This window comes from Phragmites australis, chromosome 23, assembly GCF_958298935.1.
Source record: "Phragmites australis chromosome 23, lpPhrAust1.1, whole genome shotgun sequence".
In the NCBI taxonomy this organism is placed as follows: Eukaryota; Viridiplantae; Streptophyta; class Magnoliopsida; order Poales; family Poaceae; genus Phragmites; species Phragmites australis.
Window position 1 is genome coordinate 198,780 of NC_084943.1, and position 19,309 is coordinate 218,088.

The following is a 19,309-nucleotide window of genomic DNA, read 5'->3' on the forward strand; positions in this document are numbered from 1 at the left end:
CCTGATTATAAAACTCCTAATCAAATAATTTCCTAATAGAGGTTTGCGGACAGATTGGATTTAGCATACACGTGCATACCTTAGCCGCGTCCAAATAAAAAAGGTGAAAACAAAATAAGTTAACGCAGGATGTGTCTGGATATGATTTCATGCAACAGAAGTGAGGACTAGCATTGGCACCAATGTCCACAGATATGTATACCTTATGACTCAGTAAGTCAGTATCGTCCAATATTAAGATCTATCATCATATATTATCCTAAAACTACCAAAAAAAAGTTTCCCGTACCAATGATCTAGATCATGGGATGCCAACAATCGCAAGGAACGAAGCATCTAAACCGTATCAACCGCATTTATCAAGAAAATGAGGACGCAAGAACCAGCAACACAAAAATAGGGGGCAAAAAAACACAGTGCAGAAAGGAAAGCAGAAACTAAACATATCAGCTTCACGGAAGCTTCATGAAGAATCGCACTGCTCCACTTTATTCCACAGTAATACGACCTCGGCAGAGAAATTGGTGAGTTAGTTCAACAGTTCTCAAACCAACCAAGACAGCAGCAAGTTCCTATCGAGTGTCGAGAATTCCCGCTAGCTTGTGGTCGTCGGTACCAGTTAAACACGGCATCATAAACATGTTCTCTTAAGTTGAAAAAGGACTGAGAATGATACTCTGTTAGATAACTCCCGTCAATCCATGCAGCGCCAAAAGAAGCAAATTTGAGCATTTTTGCATATAGAAAAAATTCAACTGTGCACCTTTGAGCCCTGTGCTTTCTGCAGACTGCCCAAGACGCTCTCAACCAGCTTATCCTTCTCTTTATCTGCCTCAGAGTCCGACACAAAAGAATATTGTTTATGTGATAGCCTTGTAGGCCTGTGTGCGCTTCTAGAACAATCCACAAGCTTATCAATGTCCTGAGGTTCCTTGCTAGAACCACCATCCTTGCTACTGTTCCAAGAATCAATAATTTGGAGAAGTGAGCTCTGCTCAGCATCTCTTCTAGTTTGTTGGTCGGATTGATTATCGTTATCTGAGAATTCATCATCCGAAGGAGTGGGAGGACAGTAGCATGTTTCCTTATCATTCCCTGCAGTAGTTTCTGTAGTGGCAGACACGGGACCAAGTTCCTCCCAAATGAAGTCATCACCGTTGGTTTGAATTCCATTTCGCTTGCTGCCAGCCTGTCCATTTCCATTTTCTGCACGTAGAACCCTTGGAAATTTTATCCTCGCATCAGGCATTATCTGCAACAGTGATTCCAAGTCTGGATACCCAAGCTTCTGGTGATCAAGCTCATATCCATGCTTCTGAGCAAAACGAAGCTTGAAAATGCTGATGTTAAATCCATATTCATATTGTGAAAGAAGCTCCTTCAACAACTTGTGGCAATCTGATAGTATTTCCTCCCTAGTGAGAGGCCTGCTCGTCCTACTGTTATCATTGACATGTTTACCCTGCTGCGACGACTTACCATTAGAAAAAATAGAACTGAGACCATTGTACTTGCTGGAATTCGATGGAACACATGTCCTCTTGTGAAGGAGGGTAAGACGAAAAGGGAAATGTCTGGGAGGAGTTTCTTCAATCCATTTCTTTTCAGAAACTAACAAATGTACCAGCTGATGCAGATCGTTCTCACAGAGGCCTTTGAGAGGCCAACAACCTAACTTCTGCAATCCATGCACCAACTCCTCCCTGGCCAAGAAAAGTAATCATGTAAGAACTATTCTCCCTTAAAACAATCAAGCCAAATACAATTTTGCGTCATCTCATAAGCCCTTTTCTACTTGCAAAAAAAAAACATATATAAGGATAATTATATACTGAATGCTCAAGTAAGCAACAATTGATCAAAAATTTCAAATTGTGAGGAAATGCTGACTTTATAAGGACTAATATCCAGTGTTAGACGAGTAAGGATAACTGTTGGAGCTATCAGGTGTTATGTGCTAATTTCAAATTATAGAAAAAAAGCGATGAGTTGATGGAACAAACTACTAGATGAAGGTCTGAGATAGAATAGTTTATTTTCCCCTGTTATAAAATTTACACTAGCAAATGTCTTGGTGCTCTGAAAAGATTCAGTTTCCACTACTGGACAGTCTCAGTTCTATTTTTTCTAATGGAAAGTCGTAGCGGTTGCTCTCAGTTAAGCAAGTAATGTTGCTCTGGCACTTGTGGCAGACAAGTTATTTTGCATGAAGTTACAAATTACCACCAGGTAGCAAGCCGCAACCAGCATACAACAATTTCAAAATTAGGAAAGTAAACCACAGGACCAGGTGCCAAATTTGTAACATAAAGCCAGCCCATAGTGAAATCATTACATGCACCTCATTTATACTCTTCTCATCCTGCAACTTATAAAATATGAGATGCTACAAAATAGCCATTGGTGGAAGTAAAAGGGAATTGCAAAAGAGAATATATGATTAGTTAAAAATCAGGAATCTGGTGCGAACCATTTGTTTGCCCTCAAATTAGCTCTGGAGGAGACATGCTCATAGGAAGTAATAAATTGTACAAACACATAGTTACCCAGTCCACACATTTCCACTGCAAATTTTTGTGGCATCTAAACTCCCATTAAAGATCAAGATATCCCTTTGGTATTTAGGAAGAGGAGTAATCTTGACTAAGGACAATCTAGCAAAGAGAAACTGGAATGGGAGTCAGAAGTGTGTTTTTTGCGATCATAGTGAAAGCATACGACACCTCTTTTTTGATTGTCATGTTGCTAAATCTGTATGGCAAATTGTCAGAATAGCTCTAGGTTCAAAGCCACCAAGGAGTATCAATCATATGATGGAGGGATGGCTCCACCGGGCAGGGGCTAAGATGAGAAAAAGAAATTTTTTATCAGTGTAGCTATATGTTGGGCTATATGGAGATGCCGAAATGATATAGTTTTTGATAAAAAGACAGTTACATCTTTTATGCAGGTCATCTTCAGTGGCACATATTGGTTGAGACACTGGACACTACTACAAAAGGTGGAGGAGAGGCAAAATACAAGCTTAGCTTGCCAAGCTTTGGAGGTGGTGGCAATGGACTTCTTCGCCAAGAACGGGTGGCGACATAATTACAGGCCATGTGTTGGTTGACATATCAAACATTATGTAGCTTGTTATATTTTCCCCCTTTTGTTTCACAGTTTCATTCTGTGAGGATGTAATAATGAACCAGGCTATGTGCATTTACAATGCAGAGGCTAGAACCCTGTTTCCATTATCTAAAAAAAAGTAATAGATAGGTTATCTGTGTTCCAGCTACTAAACTGCAAATGCAACCCAGAAGTTTTCAAACAGTCAAAGGCAAACTCGCATAACTGTGCCTTGCTCATATCAATCTACAGAATCTGTTGCAAGCAAATCTATAAAATATACAAACGCTTGACATTACTAGCATAAATGTGCCATAGTTGAGAGTTATTTTGTTCTCATCAGTTGATGTTTGATAGATCTACAAAGTGCTTCTTACATAAAAAAAAAACAACAATGCTATATTGCATTGATCACGAGCCTGACTTCTAAGTTGCAGAAGTTTGAATTTCAGGTTAAAGTCCCAGCAACTTTTGTTACACAAAAATAAGATTTACAGGTAACTGAAAGGCATGAAACAAAATCTAAAGGGAAAAGAAGATTTACCTAGTCTTCGCTTTTGAAACAAGCTCAGACCCAAGAGGTTTTGACAACTGTTGCTCCAAAATATCCCAAAAGTAAGATTTTGTGAATATTTCATTAACCACTTGTTCTCCACTTCCATAAGTTGAAGCATTTGAAGATTCAGATTCTTCAATTGAGTCTGTCCTTGCTTCATCAATGGCATTTATATTGGTTGTAATATTATCTGCATCTGATTTTCCAAATGTCCACCACCTTGATGTCCAACTAAATAAGCCCTTATTCATATCAGAAGTATCATCCTTTTTCCCAGCTTTACCCATGGGAAGAGATGCAGGTCCACTAGACGGTTCTGAGTTCTCAAGAATTGATGGATCTCTCTTTATGTTTTCAGAACGGCCATCATCAGATAAACTTGACAAATTAAAACTTACTGCTGCAGTACTATCAGAGCCATCTGAGCGGCCATTCTTATGGATCCTTTTCAAAAGCTTCCTACGGTGATCAGCATTACACTCTTGTGGAGGAGTTTGCAAATCATCAACAACTTCAGCAGAAGTGCTTTCACTATTTTGAGAAACCTCATACTTAGCATTCTCGGAGCCATTCCACAGCATCCAGATCCTTTTAAAGAGTCCATCTTTGTTAACAGAATTTTCCATCCCTGAGGAAGAGGGAGTTCCAGGGTTAGTCCTTTCATCAACTTCCCTGTGGTTGGCTGGTGATTCTGTACGTGCATTCACATCAGCTGTTGGGTACTCCTTCTGATCCTTAGATAACACATCTGATGGGGAAGACGAAACAGCAAATGTAGGTGGATTTTCGTTTACAGTCTCTGTGAAGCTTCTGTTCCCATCAATACTCTGAGAAGAACTTAGGGGCTTAGAATCTTGTTCAGACATAAAAGATGGATGTGTCTTATCATTGTGTTCTGTACGAGTGAGGTTATTCTCCTTGACATTACATTGAGCTGAACTCTGAATCTTAGAACTTTGTTCACCAGGCTGCAGCAATCTATTGTTGACCGCAGTTACATATGGCTGGTTTTCACCAGGTGGAGGATCAAGAAATTCAACAATATCTGGCATCGATTGGAGAAGGCAAGAGAACTTCTTGTGGCCAAAGAAATCCGTACCCAGAAAAATATTGTTCTTTTTAAGCTCTCCTCGAAGCTCTGAGAGGCTCACCCCTTTAGGATATGAATGTAGCGCCTCCAGAATTGCATTTGTAACATATTTGGGGATTGAACAATGCTTGGAATCGGATGGTATTGGACAATGCTTGGAATCAGATGGTACCTTGATGGGTTCCTCTGATTCTGTCTCCACGAAGAGGTCATCGAGGGCTCCTTTGCAGTGACCATACCAAGATCCAGATAAACCGTCGGGTGGGTGGTTAAAATGCTTTGGCGAGAAATCCTCGCCTTTAACTAAAGCTTCCCAAGGCCACATAATTGTTGCTGCACTGCACAGTACACTGGTAGCACTACTAGGACAAGCAAGGAGTATGTTATAATTGCTCATTCGCAAACGATGCAAAATGTTTGCAAAATCTCTGTCCCCAGATATAAGGAAAAAATGGACTGGTGGAGGGTTCTGAGCAATCCAGTAGACAAGGTCAGCCATAAATGAACGGTCAGAACTATTCTTCCCATCTACATTATGGCAACAACACTATTAGTACAAACTAAGAAAAAACCAGAACGCAACAGAAGAAAAAGCACAAATGGAAGAGAGAAAAAGGTGAAACTACAGAATGCCAACTTTGTAATATTTATAGGGGTACCATTTCAAAATGCCAATATTGCTACTTAATTGTCCCCAATATCATCTAATTTAGTAAGACTAAAACCATCCAACTAGTCAACCGATATTGGATATGCCTATACCATATACTCTATTAAACTTGACGGAAGACAGGTAGAGCTAATACCAAATACCAACTGATACAGCATCCTTATTATCTGAGCTATCCCCAATATTCCCTACTAAAAAACACACATTTTCTTTTAAAAGAAACATTCATAAGGGTTCTCGTTATCAGTAAAGGAGACATTTCAGCAATGATAAAATAAAACCATCCCTACATAATATTCTATAATATATCAACCCATGCAAGAATTAGATGTAACCAACTCAATTAAACATCAACCAAAAAGATTTATTACTTATCATGATTTTGCCTTACAACGAAATGAGATACATTTCTCGTAGATCTGAGGCTATATTGAACAACATTATCCTTTCTTATACTGCACTGCAGTCCCCTAGCCAAAAGGAATACACTTGACTCTTGTCAAAGGCCACATAAACTCCAGGTCAGGAATGTGTAAAATAAATCAGTGGATTCAACACGGAGAAGACCGCACAGTTCAAACACCAATAGAAACATTATATTTTTTGAAACAAAACAGTACTAACACAACTCATCAGGATCATTCTTTGGGCGCATTATACGAAAGGGTCATTCAATTCTAACCTTCAAGAAGACACTTGACATCCCTGAGTTTGGGAGGCAACTAAATTTAGCATCGAACTTTGTAAATAAATTTTTTAGGAATCAACAGACCTATGGATGCGAAATTAATCAAAGACAAGCATCAATCCAATTATGGATCGCTAACATCGCAAAGCATGGCAATGCATATAAAAACACCAAACATCCAATTAAAAACGCTCAAAAGCCTAAACAATAGATTAATCGTCATATCAGGGGCACCCAAATCGTTCCTACTACGTCTAGTGTACCCATATGGCGAGAAATTCCTGGAATACGTATCACTACGAAATCACAACAGCAGGGAATGAAACGGAACCGAACATAGAGGGGGCGGGGGGAGCACGGAACTGCGCGGGACGTGGGAGATGGACACCCCGGTGGCGGCGAGCGCCTCCTGCGACGAGCGCGCGAGCTGGAGCACGTCGCCGAAGGCGGTGATGGAGAGCGGCCCGCGGATGCCGGCGGCGCGGAGGGCGGCGGCGACGCGCGGGGCGACGCGCAAAACGTTGATGCCGTTGGGGAGGTGGCAGTTCTCGAAGTCCCACCACACCGACACTCGCACCGCGCGGCTCTCGTCATCCTGCGGCGGTGCCCGCCGCCTCTCGCCACCGCCGTAATAGTGGTGGCCGCCTGCCGAGGCGAGGCGGCGGCAACAGCCGCTATCGCGGATTCCGTAGGAGTGGGAGGCGATACGGCGGAAGAGGATCTGCGACATGGCGGCGGGAGTGGATCGGCGGTCTCCTCGCCGGCGGCTGCGGTTTGCTGCAGGGTTTTAACAAAAAAGAAAAACCTTTCCGACTTTCCGCTTTGCCACGAAATGGCATCTCGTGATGAGCTGAGGCCTCAGGTAAGCATTTCGTAATTTTTTGAGATGGATCTTCAGATTTTTGAGAATTTTCGAAAAAACAAATACTTTTGAGATCTTCTTAAAACTTTTGATATGGCTTTTGCAGACAGGGGTAATAACTTGAAGAAATACACGTACAACCGCCCAATTTTTTGGGAAGCAAATGGAAGTTAATCCTTTTTATTGCAATGACTTGTGACAAGGCAATTCAAAATTCTACATGATGCACATTTGCGCGTCACCACCTCAGCAGGCATACAATCTGAGGTTGGGCACAGATGGAAATGTCAAACTCTCATCTCAGTCTCAGCTGCCACAACCATAGTAAGAAAAGCCCAATTAAATCTAATCTGCCAGCTAGTTAAGGGCAGGCCAAGATGCTACTCCACAGTGCAAAGGTAGTATTAAAAACACAGCAGCATCAGCTGTAGTCTGTAGATCAGGTGGAAATGGCTAAACGTTGCTTTCTAGGGAGCTACAAGTTAAGGCATCAACAACATACAACAGAATGGCGGCCCCGCAAAATTTCAGGGCCGGCGTCTTCATGAAACATAATCACCGACAATGCGGCACTGATGGCTTTATTCGCATGCCAGCTTGGTGTCGAAGCTGCTCAGGCAGATTGCAAAGGCCTGGAAGCCTGACAGCGGATAACGGTAGTCCATTGTGAACATATCCTTGGCCACCTTCCCGAATTGCAGTATCACCTTTTCATGCTCAGGTGGTGGTGCTGGGGCAGCCTGTGAAGATGTCGGGGCTCCAGCAGCAGGCTGTGTCGCGGCAACAAGCTGAAAGTTCTTGACAGACGCAACAGTTACCCTGCCCATGAAATTGAGGCACCAACACTGCAGCTGCTCGTGCCATCTTGGGGCCTTGTTTCGGAGAACCAATGGCCTCTCCTTGCACTCATCATTGTCACCCAACAACATGTTTCCGATCCTGTGGCTGCTCGTTGAGATGTCAGATAACCGTGTGCTGCTGAAACGCATTGAATGATCCACAACAGATGATTTGGAGAAGGAAATGCTACCAAATGACTCATCAATGGAGCGGGCAAGGACACTCTCTGGCTGGCATGGAACAGTGCCACCAACCTCAAGGGATGATGCAGGGATGGAGTGCATCACACAGTTCATCCGCCTAGGACCCCGAGTACCCAAGACGTTTAGCTCATATGAAACCTGCGCTATGCTGTAGGTGCTGGAAGGGACCTTTGGCGACACCTTCCTGGAGTAGAACCTACGGCTTGTTTTCCCAGGTTGTGAAACATTGGCAGCACTGCATGGAGGCTGAGTATCATAGACTGCAAACTTTGTGCCAAGGAGATTTGATCTAAAAGGTCCAATAAATAAATATATTAGTGATACATATAAATTAAAATTGATGAATTTGCTCATTATATGAGTTAGTACCTCAGCTTTCCGATGTACATTTTGCTTGACCTAGACACATTGTCAGAATTCATATATATTGTATATTCTGTACAAGTTGGACGGGATGTTCTTTTCGCAGATAGGAGGAACTTGCCATTTTCAACGAGCACAGCTGTAGAAAATGTGTTGTACCATGTTAAATAGCAGTGGTCATTGAAAAATAAAAAGTACCAACAAGTAGGCCTGCAAGTGGAATATGCCCTATGGATAAGGAATGAATCTGAGAACAGAAAATGGTACACAAGCAGCACACCAGTACTAATTACTGGTTGCGGTAAGTGCAACAATGTTTTAGCCTCAGGTGATGGAATAACAGCAGGGCTGATGTATATGCTTAAGTTCACTGGATTCGGCAAGTTCATTGCTATGAAGATGACTTCAGGAATGCTTAGATCCAGATGTAAGACTGGTTGACTGCATTCATTTAGACCAAGAAGCATTTGTGTCAACACCCCCCGCCACCCGGCCCCTAGCGCCCGTCTGCTTCATAAGGTTAAATGGTAGTAGGCATTGATAAAATACAGACTAAGCAGATGACAGAGGACGAAGAATCTTTTAGGGAAGCTAATCAACCAGAAGCAATTGTCCTTACTGAATTTTACAACTTCAGTTGCCATAACTGCTTATGGACAGTGAAGCAGAGCGCATATTCTGCAAGAGCAGTACGAGGGAACTGGTTCTCTAGATTTTGGAGATATGCAGTCTAAGAACGCCAGCCATGCCAAACATGAAAAACAAGAGTAGAACATGTGTACACACATGCACAAATGACTGTGGGCAGTAGCGTAAATTTATAGCTTCAATAAATGCAGTAATCCGTGCATGACTCATTATAATGCAAGGACTAAGCTACACTTCTATTCTTGTTTTACACAAATAGAAACATGGTCATGTACCTTTCATTATTTGAAATGTCTACAAGCCTCACACAAGAAGTGATGGGTGCGATGTGGTGTAAGGAATTAAAACAAGTAATAAGTACAAACAACAATAATACTTCGAAAAAAGCTTACCTGAGCTAAGACACAGATATAAGTAGTAAGTTTGGGTAGATTTATCCCTTTTGATGAAGCACTGGATGGTTCCATCTCGAGGGCCAGGCTGAATATCAAATATGGCCAACAAAATAGTATTAATCACTAGAAATAATATGTTTTATCTGTATTCTTTGTCTTATTATAAAAATACTACTTCCAAATATAAATTACAGTAAAATGGTTAAAAAAAAGTATGAAAATGGAACATGGAGGATTAAGTGAGCATCATCACCTGCTTCAGGGAAACAGGAAATGTGATCTTCCCACAAAACTCTGGATTCTTAACAATCTCTTTACACATCTCTCTCCAGGTTCTACAAACAGCCGCACAAGAAACTACATTCTTCCTGGAAGGCCATGTAGCTTCACTGGCCTCCAGCCTCTCAATCACATCTCGAAGCAATTCAGGAGGCAAATTAGCCCAGCAACTGCTCTGAATCACTGGGGCTGGATCATGCAACTCATGAACAGCACCATGAGATTTCCCTCTGCGATGGCCCAGAAGCTTCACCTCAAATCCTCTTCGAGACAAGCTCCCAAAGCCATCCCTTACATCACGCACAATGCTACGGAACGACATCTACTGAAAGTCAAGCACAGTAAACGCAGTTGTGCTGAAACTTCAAAACTTCCTCCTCTGACTGTACAAATAGCATGTGAAGTAATGTTGGTCAAGATAAACTAAATACAACAAGCCTGCAAGAGAAAAATAATTAGCTAGTATTAGCCTTTGAAATTTCTCTGTGGAAAGAACACACCATGCAAATTGCCTAATTCAAATTACCAACAAGGCTACAATTCAGAAACAAAATTCTGCAAGAACACCATCTTGATAATGAAGCTATTATATAATGTCTAAAATAAATTAGTATGATCAGCCACAAAACGTTGGAATGAGTAACTATCCTCCTTTTTGCATTTTTGCGAGAACACGATATAAAAGACATCACACAGTAATATTGGAACATGTGACTTCCATCTAATTATGCCAATTCCACCTTCATCACACAATGTTTGCTATGACGAGAAAAAGTGTTAGGGAAGAGCACGTAGTTGAACCTAGTATTTTGACTTTGAATGAGATAATAGTATTACAATGAAATCACTCATTGTCCAATCCAAAATCAAACCATAGTAGAAATCAGGGAAAATAATGCCCATAATTCCAGGTTCACAGAGAACAAAACAATAGACATGGTACTTCAGTTACCCTACCACGCAAATACCGACCCCTAAAATCATGAGCCTAATTACTTCCAGTCTCATACTTCATAGTACATAGCTAGCAAGGCTCGTCCTTTCTGATTTCTAGCAATGTCAACAGCGTACACAGAAAAATTCCCACAACCGCTTTAATGCATCTAAGTAATCTCAGAAGAAAATCCTCGAAGCGAAAACAGACAACATTGCGTACGACAGTAATAACAAACAGTTCTATCTATCACCGAGCTACAGAAGCTCAAATAAACAGGAACGAAGATAGAATGAAGAACTACATAAGCATATTAACACATAATGATTATCAGGCGCATGAGGTCCTTTCACCGAACACAGCTAAGGTTAACCGCGCAAATAGTCAAGAACCGCCTCTGCACACCCAAATCCCACTAATTTTTAGCTCAAGTCACATCAAAGCCGCTGCCTTTCCACCAATTTCCGCACAAAAACAAGCTAAAACACCTCGTTCCAGCTAAAGATCCCTCCTTTCCACCTCCCACAAGACCAATCCCCAAGCCAACAACACGAATCCCCCAAGAATCACCGAGACGTATCCACGGGAACGGAGCACGGATCCGGGGGCCACGCACCTTGAACAGAAGCGAACGGAGCGGCGGGCGAGGGACCAGGGGCAAACCGTGGCTACGTGAGACCGTGGGGAGCGGATTGCGGAGGCACCATTTGGATCGGGGGAGGGAGAGACGAGGGGAACGGAGGAGAGGAAAGGGGAGGAAGAGGAGGAGACGGGAGGAGGCTACGGAAAGAACAAGTGGGTGGTGGCGGAGGATCAGATCCTCTGCATTACTGGCTGGACACCGTTGCCGGTGACGCGACATCACGTGCCCGCAGGCGACTTGTATTCCCCGAGAACTTCTTCAATAAAACACTCAGCCACGTTTTGTTTTTTACGAATTCACTTAAATTTCTCATCTTTACTACTTGTAAAGTTTTTTCTCATAAAAGATTCTGCCGTACAATCACAAAAGTTACAATTTCACTCAGATTATTTACTGCTAGTTGGTGCATGAATATTTGAGCCCTACCCTGTGGGCTCGTCGAATTATTCGGCTTGCGATAGTATCAATTTTAGGACTTTGGTTTACCGTCCCCGCTCATGAATTAGTGCGCCTTTGAAATGCAGGATTTTTAAAGCGTGGAAATAGAAAAAATATGGAATTAGAGCTGTCTAGTTTTTTACTTATATAGAACGGAAAAAAATACAGGAATTACTAATATGTCTATAAGAAAAATATAGGAATTTTGATGAAGAGATAAAGATAGAAGATGTATTGGAACCTTCAAAGGAATCAGAGATGGCCAAATGTCCGGTACGGTACGGATCCATCGAGGTACGGTCCGTTTAGGTCCGTTAGCTAAACGGGTTGTGCTGTGTCGGCCCACGTGCTGCGACTCCAGCCCAAGCACGGCCCATTTAAGATCGGGTCATGCCGTGCCGGCCCGCGGTATGGTAGACCCGATGATTTTTTTTTTTTTTTTTTGCCCGTCAACCCGCGGAAAATTTAAAAAAAATCACAAAAACTTGCTTTCACTCGGAATCGAACACCCGAGCTTCTACTTGGGAGTTAAACACACGACCATTGCACCACATACCCTATATGGTATTAGATCTAAATAAATTATATAAAATACTATAAAAATATGAATGGTTAAACGGGCCGTGCCGTGGCTCCGGCCCAAGCACGGCCCAAGTCGTCGTGTCGTACTGACCCATCCCGTTAGCCATCGTGCCATACTGTGCCTTAGCCGGGCCAAAATGGTTGTGCCTCGTGCCGACCCACTTGACCATCTTTAAAAGGAATTGAAAACATAGGGTTAGACCTTATGTTAGAATTCTTCCAAAATGCAGAGGAAACTTCCCTATCCTGCAATATTCTTTTGAGTCAATCCTACGAACATCATGTATATGCAATTTTCCTTTGGATTGAAGTCCTCCATTTTTCCTTCAAAATTTCTTTGTTCCAAAAGAGCCCTTAGGGTGAATGACACCTACTTTGTTGTAGTTAAGTAGATGAGGAAGACGGCTAAGCGCTTAGGTTAGGATCATCTCAAACTGTCGGGAGAAAATCCCTAACAATGAATTTAGGGTCTAGATGCATTGGTCTACGTTTCTGATGGGTGTCTATCGAACGAACTCAAGAATACAATGATTTATCCAGGTTCAACCCTCCCATAGAATAATAGTTATGTGTCCTATGTATTTTCTTATGGATTCAGTGAACTTATTACAGAGTGTCCTCCCTTTCTATCCGGGGTTTCACCCCCTTAGATTCTAGGGGGAAAGATGTCCATACAATCGAACCGTACCAAAATAGGTAACTAACCTACACCATACGAAGCCTAGCTATTCTTAGCTCATCATGATGGTGGGTAAGCTCGTCCGCCTTGCTCTGGTCGTTCGGCACACCAGCGAGATCACATTGGAGCGGCTGCTTCTACGGATGCCCTCTGGTGTTCCCTATGAGATCCCATCTGCATGGTGAGGGACTGCTTGTCTTCTGCCCGCTGCACCCATGCCCAGAGATCTTGAGGATCCGGTCTTCATCGACAGAGGTGATTCCATCTCACATAAAGGCTTGGGGGATTCCAAACCGGCTGTCTGAGCCGCTGCATTCTCCTTAGGCGGCACAGCTAATGATGGCGTGGCTGCAAGAGGAGGTGTGGCCGCAAATGAAGTTCTAACATGCATAAGCGGCACGGCCACCTCCGCTATCACGTTTGCTTGAACTGGCAGAGTCTACAGACCAGTGTGTCGGAGAGTGAACTCCTGTCGCAGGGATCCCGAGAGACCCCTTTTTAGAGATTCGGCCGGGGGGATGATCCTGGAAAAGCTTGTGTGGGAAATAATCGGGAACGGAAATAAATGCTATGGCTGGTGGGAGACGATCACCCTAATGCAAGGAAAAGTGGGTACGCCGGGTTTTAGACAGGTTCGGGCCGCACGGAGGCGTAACACCCTACTCCTGTATGAGCGCTATATTTATCCTTGAAGGGGATTCTTCAAGGAGGTATCTGGTTCTAAGGGGAGAACTGTTTACAAAGAGCTTGAGGCTCTTCTGTTCTAGCTTAACTTGAGCTGGTTCGAGTGTCTGTCGATCTATCTTTGGCCTGGTTCGCCGGAGATTGTTGGTTGTCTGGTCTCTTGGTCGTCTTGTGGTCGGGGGCTCTTGCTCTCTCCTCCTTTCTTTAGTGTTCTCCATCCTTTCCTTTTATAGGCGCGCCGACCTCAACATATCCTGAATGGGAAAGAGGGGACGTGAATGCCAAGGTGCCACGGAGAAATGCGTAATCATTTCATCTTGGCGAAGTGACAGGGGCGGTGGAGAAATGCGGCGCGCATTCGACCACCAGCCGCTGCGGGAGCCTCGGGGCGCCATGAAAGGGGCCCACCGGGCAGCCTCAGAGGTGCCCGGTGCGCCCACCCTGTCTTGTTCTTCTGCCAGGGCAGGGTGGCAGGCCGAGCGCTTCGATTCTGGCAACGTTATCCCGAGGCACCTGGATGAAACGGGACGGGACCCGTGCATTTAATGGACCCACGCCCCCCTGCCAGTGCATGGCAGGGTCTGACACTGGGGCGTGGGCAGCTGAGAATATCAGGATGTCAGGATGTCAGACCGCGCGTGCCTATTAAATGCGGCATTGGGCCTTTGACTGGATGACACCCTGACGACGGGACCCTTCGGGTCGTTGAATGATCTTGCGCGAACCTCCCGAGCACTTCCTTCTTGGTATTTGGGCTCTGCGGATCATCGGGGAACTAGGGTGCTCGGGAACCAGAAGCGGCGGCCCCGAGCACCTTCTCCCGGGACTTAGCTTCTACCTACCTTGCAGGGTGGTGATATGTGGTGGATGGCCGGCCTGGCCTCGGGACTTAGGGACCCCTGGTTCTAAATACACCGACACAGTGCTTCTCCGCTTGCACATTTGCTTGTACCGGCAATAGCCCAGGATGCAGGCAACAGAGCCTCTAGAGCTGTTGCATCACCGGCAACACGTTTGCCTATACTGACAACACCTTCGCAGCTAGTACCTCCAGCCGAAGTCTCGTGCCCGAGGCAAGATTTATCCGGTCCAGCCACAAAGGAAGGCACTAGTGTACTGGCCAGTGAAGCCATCAGAGCTGGATGAGGTGGTTGTGTCGACGCCGCTGGAGAAGAGGAAGAAGACTTGCGCCCTAGTCGTATAGCATTCTCAGTCGACTCCATGGAGCACACATCCGACGAAAGGTCCACACTGGTTACACCAGGAGACGCCACCACAGAAGAAGCAAAAGTAGCAGCACCATGCACCCTTGGCAAAGATGATTGTTGAGGGCGTCTCGGATTGAAAGGGGTGACAATAATGTGGCTCGGCAATTGTGGGGGTGAAGATAGGCACGTTGCAGAACCTCCCCCATGTTCCACCTGTTGAGAGGACCTCTTCGTGGATACGTCAACCTGCATAGGGACTGAGCTATGTGTTGCATTATCAGAGCTTGAAGAATCATTCTTTTTAAGTTTTTTGACTGTTCGTCCAACCCCTTGGTATGGTCATCATTATCATCAAGCAGGTCATCATCGTCGTCATTAAAATCCCCACTCAAAGTAGGATCATTCGAACTATCATCTATGATAAAGCTCAAATCTTCTAAAGCAAAAGTGATCTCATATCCTTCGAGGCTAAAAACGATGTCCATTTTTATTGGCAGCATTTTGGCGTCCATCATGCAATTTGCATACGAATAACGCCTCGCTGCCGAAGGCATTTCATATCTATCCCCCGTGAAGCACCAAGCACTGATCCAATGGTCCAAATGGCTAAATAGTGTCGGTACGCATGTGGGATTCCAGTCACGTGCACCCAAACTTTGTTCAGTTGGTAGTTGGGGGATGGCACATCGGACGATATCTATTCTCCAAAAGAGAGTGTTACCACGTGTGCTTTAATAAGTAAATCAACTTTAACCATCTTGTAAAGCTCCTCCAATGTAGGAAAAGCCACAAGAAAGACGTCTTCCCCCGTAGGGATTGCCTCCCAGTTCCAATCCGAGCGAATGAGACATATAAGTTGTAGGAACGAGAATGACGACTAGAGGGGGGTGAATAGGCGCCTCAACAAATTTCTTTCGAAATAGATGGCCTTTTCCTATTTCTCACCCAACGAGCCTCAAAACGCTCAAGCGGAAGCAAAAGAATTAAAGAGACAAAGCAAGAAGACTACTTCCATGGCAACATAACTCCACAAATAGAATATGAACCATAGGTTCCATTCAGGACCATTCCATGTGTCTTTGTGCACAAAAACTCGCAACTTCCAAAGAAACTAGATAAGATGGACACCGGACAAGGTTATCCTCCAAGATGATAGTCTAGTGGCAAGAGGACTCAAGACCCGCTTAAATACATGAGTATGTGAGTGTTTAAGTCAGTAGCATCAAGAAAAACAACCCTGCAAAGGTGAAATATTGCAGCTCAAAGAAAAAGATCACCGGGCAAGAAACCTCTCCAAGTTGATGATATAGAGGCAAGGGTACTCAAGACCTATGAGCATACACTCGTATGTGAGTTTTTAAGCCTCTAGCAACAAGAAGAATGATCTTACAAGGTGCTGAAATTTCAGCCCAAAAATCAAAACGAAAATCAAAACCGAAAATCGAAAAACTTGCAAACTTGCAAGGGAACCAATAGAGGGAAACTAGAAGGAGGGGAATTCAAGCATATGCAAAAACATAAACTTAATTACTCAAAGAGATCAGCCCTATTTTAGATGGATTACAAAGATTTATCTCTCAAAACTCTCACATATTACATAGGCTAAGCACTCATCCTTCTCTACTCTAAAAACCTAGCTCTAACGCTCTCAAAAGAGTGGCACAAGAGGGCTCAAGTGGCTGGTTCAAAGCTCTGTCTAGCCCTACCTCTCTATTTGTAGGCTTAGGAAACTTGGCCCTTAAGTTTCCTAGCTTTTTCTCAAAATACACCTCTCTTGTAGTGTACTCCTACCTACCACCGAGGGTATTTTAGTCTATTTTCTTCTCCATTCATCGGACGGCCGTGGCGCCTTCACGACTTAGCTTCGTCTCGACGCAAGCTTCGCGATGGTGCCACATACTCCTCCAGTCCTCCCACGGTTTTGAGACCAAACCGCGAAACCGCCTGCACGCTTCTCAAAGCGTGACTCACCGTCTTGCTTACACCTTAAGCAAGCGCTTCGATGTCGACGCGTGTACTCCGTCATGCGATCCTGACCGCCGGCAAATCTCTCCTGCTCCCGATCTCTCGGGCCGCCTTGTCACTTGCACCGGCTTCCCCTTCGCTTGAGTTTGTCAACACGCTGTCTCCATCCGCCTTCAATGATTTGCTTGACCTCCACGTGTTTAGCTAGGATCACTCTTAACTCTGCCCGGCCTCCTTGATCGTCTGGCACCAAGCACTTCGCTTGGCCCCGATCATTCCGCCGTTGATCGCCAAGTTGCATCCATCACCTACACACCATGAGACAAGTAAACACATATCTCCAACTCTAATTCTAATTAGTCCATAATCAATATGCTAAAATGAAATCTCAAATCAATTCAAATCACATCCAAACTCATGCAAAACCGAAGATCATCAAACCAAATAAATGACAATGTCAATCACTTATCGCAAGAAAATCAATGCACATTACAACTTGTTTTCTTATAAGTTCATTTTGAATGACATCAGCTGTTACCCGACCACATGTGATAGAGACCATAGCAGTCGAGGATGATTGAGGAACGATACCTTTATGCTCGGACTCGGATATATGAAAGAACCCGAGTTTAGTTCCTCCAAACCCGAAGAGTGTCGCATTTGGCTTGGTCAGGCGGAGCAAAGAGTACTTGGTAGATAAATGATCCTTTTTATCCTAGATTTCGCAGTAGAGAGTCGCCTCTCCCCAGTATGTCCTTCGGTCTTGCACCGGAAGCAATACGGTTTTTTGAGCTTTGATTAGCCTTCCAATACATCATCTGCTTGCAGCGAAGATTGAGACGGCGCAGCTTTGTTCGTCCAAGTTGCAGCGCTCGACGTTGAAGAAGAAGGCGCCGCCACTGATCTTCCACGGCCTCGCCCAGAACCTGCCACACGTGGCCGATGGAAATGTCCCCCAACCGGAGCTCGCTGCCCACCAGCATTGGCAGACGCCAGAGAATTGTAAGGTGGCGTTGTCTGGTGCTGAGTGTTTCCCCGGCCGGCAGGCTTCGGAGGTCTGTTTTGCACCGTTTGTGATGCTCTGCCAGACCTCCTCGCGTCGCCAGTCAACAGACCAGAGGGATTTTCTTCTGCACCTCCGGCAATGAGCACCTCAGCGTAGGATCGTTGTGACTGAGACTTTTTCTGTTCACGACAGGGGAAAGGAGAAATTGAAGCAAAGCTTTCTGAGGGGAGAAAGGAAACTTGATTTTGGCATGTTTCCCATATGGAACCAAATAAATCCTTCCAATCTCTTCCCTTTCTTGTCCTGTGAGCCCCATCAAATGAGAGAGCAGCTGTACCATTGATACCGCCCTGGTTGCCATGCATATCTTCAGCGATTTTGGCATCGTGCTTCATACATGGCCTTTCCATGTTTGGTAGAAGAGATTTTGCCATGGGTGATGCTGCTACAGGCTTAGGATTCTTTTCTCTGTAAGCATGCTTGAGTTCTGATAGCTTCGTGAGCTCCTCTATGACAAGCTTGTCAGCGGCTTGGATCTTGTCTGGGTCATATTGGGTGCAGCTGAATGTATGCAGATTTTAAAGAGGATACGTCGTTGAATATTCTTCCGATCGTAGTGTCCATTGAGTCCGAATCCTGATTCATAATCCCATCAATTGGTTGAGGATGAACTCTCTGGTTATTGTTATCATAATTTTGTGACTCCTTAGAGCCTGGGGGAGTCATTACTTCTTCCCCTCAGGATCAAAGAAGTAAGATATCTTCCACTAAGCAACCAATTGACAGTCCACCTGCAAAGCCGCTTGTGAGCTCAGGTCACAATTTTACAACCAGTGATACAAATTTCCTAGACCATAGCTGTAAGCAGATGTTCCCTGGCCAGCATATGAATGGTTCGAAAGCTACTTTGCATGCATGCACTTCAGTACTTGACATTCTGACACAAGGAAAGAACTGGATCCAACAAAGTAAGGTATGGAAAGCTTTTGATTGCACATTTCTTTCTATTGACGATTTCATGTTCAGAATTAGTTTGCTGGTACATACAACTCAAAAGAAAACAATAATCTCGTGCAAGCTTCAGCATGATCCTGTTACATCCATGACCTCCGTTGTTAATCAGACTAGAATTCAAAGGGGCGTTAACATTCAGAAACTTAGTCGCTCGGCTCCCGGTCTGCATAAACCAAAAGGCGTGGCGTCTGCTTGAAGGGGCTGCACGGCCGCAGAGAAGAAGGTGAGGTCGGGGGCAGTTTGATGGCGCCTGCGGTAAATTCCGTCCAACGAGTGGCATTCTCATGGTCATAGGGACAACTCCGGCTGCGCAGCACAAGAAGTATGCATCCATGCGATGCAACTGAAACTCTGAAAGGTCCCACGAGACTGTCAGCTCTGAATGTTTTGGGGAGAAGAAGGCAATATAATACAGGAACTTGTCTGGCCCCTGGGAGTAGAGCAAGGAATT

General features: G+C 44.3%; 2 protein-coding genes across 2 annotated transcripts; both read right to left on the minus strand.

Moving 5' to 3' along the window:
* Positions 1–462: 462 nt before the first annotated feature.
* On the minus strand, positions 463–6,969 carry LOC133906807 (uncharacterized). Its single transcript, XM_062348823.1, has 3 exons — positions 6,479–6,969; positions 3,656–5,285; positions 463–1,703 (listed from the first exon to the last, which is right to left on the minus strand). Exons 1-3 carry the CDS (start codon positions 6,843–6,845, stop codon positions 752–754), a joined length of 2,949 nt encoding a protein of 982 aa, XP_062204807.1. The 5' UTR covers positions 6,846–6,969; the 3' UTR covers positions 463–751.
* Positions 6,970–7,112: 143 nt separating this feature from the next.
* On the minus strand, positions 7,113–11,504 carry LOC133906808 (tubby-like F-box protein 14). The gene is made up of 5 exons (XM_062348824.1): positions 11,256–11,504; positions 9,680–10,143; positions 9,424–9,511; positions 8,390–8,522; positions 7,113–8,309 (listed from the first exon to the last, which is right to left on the minus strand). The coding sequence occupies exons 2-5, from the start codon at positions 10,025–10,027 to the stop codon at positions 7,559–7,561; spliced, it is 1,320 nt and encodes a 439-aa protein (XP_062204808.1). The 5' UTR covers positions 10,028–10,143; positions 11,256–11,504; the 3' UTR covers positions 7,113–7,558.
* Positions 11,505–19,309: the final 7,805 nt, after the last annotated feature.